The 2,928-nt window shown below is 35.2% G+C and overlaps 1 protein-coding gene across 1 annotated transcript; it reads left to right on the top strand.

Moving 5' to 3' along the window:
- The first annotated feature begins 381 nt into the window (after positions 1–381).
- Fshb (follicle stimulating hormone subunit beta) lies at positions 382–2,630 on the top strand. Its single transcript, XM_047519204.1, has 2 exons — positions 382–540; positions 2,400–2,630. The coding sequence occupies exons 1-2, from the start codon at positions 382–384 to the stop codon at positions 2,628–2,630; spliced, it is 390 nt and encodes a 129-aa protein (XP_047375160.1).
- Positions 2,631–2,928: the final 298 nt, after the last annotated feature.

Raw genomic sequence — 2,928 nt, 5'->3', positions numbered from 1 at the left:
TTTTTAAACAAAACTAGCATTTAAAAATGTTAATGAAAAGACAAAGATAATGACCACAAGTTACTTGCTTTAGAGTAATCACTTTAAGAAGACAGTCAGCAATAATACTCTAATCTTTAAATACTGTTGTACTTAAATCATTATATTGAACTTTTAATATATAATGTGTTTCTACTTTGCAAAAAAATGAAGGAGGAGGAGAAGGAATATTGTTCTAAGAAACAAAAAAATAAAAGAAAGAAAGGGGAAGTTTTGCTGAAGTAAACGGATTAGGGGAGATGGTTAACTCATTACTTTTGGTTTGGTCAGCTTATATAGGGATTATAATTCTTTGGTTTCTTGATTCTTGATGGGCCTTGGCTGTGTCCTTCTCAGCTCAGGATGAAGTCAATCCAGTTTTGCTTCCTTTTCTGTTGCTGGAAAGCCATCTGCTGCCAAAGCTGTGAGCTGACCAATGTCACCATTGCAGTGGAGAAAGAAGAGTGTCGTTTCTGCATAAGCATCAACACCACTTGGTGTGCAGGCTACTGCTACACCAGGGTAGGTCCTGTGCTTTACTGGAAGTGAGGGTGTTGAGAGTCTGCATAAAGCAAGTTTTGTTAATTCCCACCTAATCGATATTTTATGTTTCCTAAGTAATAGCCATGAGTCCTTTAGCCAATAGCATCAATGCCGTGATTGGAGTTAATGACCATGATGCAAATTTTGGGCTTAGATTTGATTTAGGTAAATTTAGGAAAGCCTTAGAAGAATTGATCTGATAAATTTAATAATATGCCAATTCTGCAATTTCAAAAATTATTAACTGAAGCATTTCTATTAAGTAAAGTATTTCTATATTTCACATGTAGAGAGATAAACACAGAAGCACATACTTAATCGTAAAAGACCTAGAATATTTCTCAAAAGGCAATTTCTGTAATTAAGGTTCTATCTTTGCTGTGAAGATAGCACCAAAATATATTTCCAAGTCACATTAAAATACAGTCACATTATAAAAATTGTCTTTTGGGGACTGGGGCTATAGCTCAGTGATACAGTGTTTGTCTAGCATGTGTGAGGTACTGCATTGGATCCTCAGCACCACATAAAAATAAATAAAATAGTGCTGGAGTTGTAGCTCAGTGGTAGAGCACTTACCTAGCATGTGTGAGACACTGGGTTCGAGCCTCAGCACCACATAAAAATAATCATCTATAACTAAAAAAAATTTAAAAATGAATAAACAATAAATAATGGCATAATGTCCATCTATAACAAAAATATTTTTTAAATTTGTCTTTTTGACCTTTTTGAATACAATTTCAACAATACAACTCCCTTTATACCACTGAGAAAATGCACAGGCATTAAGCTGCTAGTTTGAATTTGCGTGACTTTACACTAATCCAATTAATGAGGCATTTTCTACTTATTTTCTTTGTTTCCCTATAGCACCTGGTTATCTATGCAGAATTTCATTCTATAAAATGAAATTGAAAATGTGAACATTATTATTAAATATATTTTATTTGATGATACATAAGTTTTGATCAATCAAACTCTACTCATGCACAATTTACTGTACCTCCTTGGGATACAGACTGAGATATTGACTTTATTGAAATAAATTAAATAGCAGTCCCATTTCTCCCCTCAGTGCCAATAAATTTTCCACTGGAAAGTGCTAGAACAATTTTTGCAAACTATGTGTTTTTTGAAACTAAAATCCCTGGAAAGTCCACAGCATTTAAGAAAGGAAAATGTCTATAAGCCAATAGAATATTTAATATCTGACATTAACCTTCACAAATATGTTAAGCTAAACATTAACATTTAAATTATATCCTTTTTAACTTTTTAAAAAATATATCAGGGGCTAGGATTGTGGCTCAGTGATAGAGTACTCGCCTGACACATGTGAGGCACTGGGTTCAATCCTCCCCACCACATAAAATAAAGTAAACAAATAAAATAAAGGTATTGTGTCCATATACAACTAAAAATAAAATATTTGAAAAAAATATATATATCAGGACAATGTATTTGGATTTTTTTTCTGAGAAATTAAACTTCAGTGAATATGGTTTAAGTTGTCATTAATATGGCTTTCAGTTAAGTACAAAAGACATCTTAAAATTCTAAGTCATATTGCCTTTTTCATTTTTTTCCTAATTAAAATTCCTTTACACCTTGAGAAAGAATTAGTATTTTGATGTAGTCGTACAGATTAGGAAAAAAATAACTTGTACTTCCAGAACAATCAAAAAATGTGTTATAACATAGGACATTTCTGAAGTTATATGAATTTTAATGGGTAAATTTGAGAGCATGCAGTTTTAAATCACTGTCTCCTTTTCACTAAGCCAAATAAACTTCCAGAATACTGTGACCTAACTCTCTCATTCCTAACTTCTCAGGATCTGGTGTATAAGGACCCAGCCAGGACCAACATCCAGAAAATATGCACTTTCAAGGAGCTGGTGTATGAGACTGTGAGAGTGCCTGGCTGTGCTAACCATGCAGACTCCCTGTATACGTACCCAGTGGCCACCGAATGTCACTGTGGCAAGTGTGACAGTGACAGCACAGACTGCACCGTGCAAGGACTGGGACCCAGTTACTGCTCCTTCAGTGAAATTAAAGAATAAAGGACAGTGGACATTTCAGTCCATCTACCCTTGTCCTGAAGGACCAAGATATACAAAATATCTGTGTGTATGCACCATGCCCAGGCTGCAACCTCTGGGCCAGGCGATGTCAAACCCCACCGATACCCACTGTACTGGCAGAGGGCAAGAAGGAGCTCTAGGAACTGAGGGTGAGCCCTGAGTACCTAAGTCTGGTTCCATAAGTTTCACTCAATCTCAACTCACAGATTTCATGGGGTTTTCCTCTTCAATAATCTTAGGAACCCTTTCAGGCAGTTCCTTCCATTTAGAGAGAAGA

Source organism: Sciurus carolinensis, chromosome 11 (assembly GCF_902686445.1).
Source record: "Sciurus carolinensis chromosome 11, mSciCar1.2, whole genome shotgun sequence".
Classification (NCBI taxonomy): Eukaryota; Metazoa; Chordata; class Mammalia; order Rodentia; family Sciuridae; genus Sciurus; species Sciurus carolinensis.
The sequence above is the reverse complement of the archived record's forward strand: the minus strand, read 5'-3'. Positions and strand labels throughout refer to the sequence as shown.

What these genes read in the sequence shown, in the direction of transcription:
- Fshb (XM_047519204.1), top strand. Translation starts at nt 382, where the DNA reads ATGAAGTCAATCCAGTTTTGCTTCCTTTTCTGTTGCTGGAAAGCCATC. An exon ending in CAGGCTACTGCTACACCAGG is followed by an intron (nt 541 to 2,399) that starts GTAGGTCCTGTG and finishes CTAACTTCTCAG; the next exon opens with GATCTGGTGTATAAGGACCC.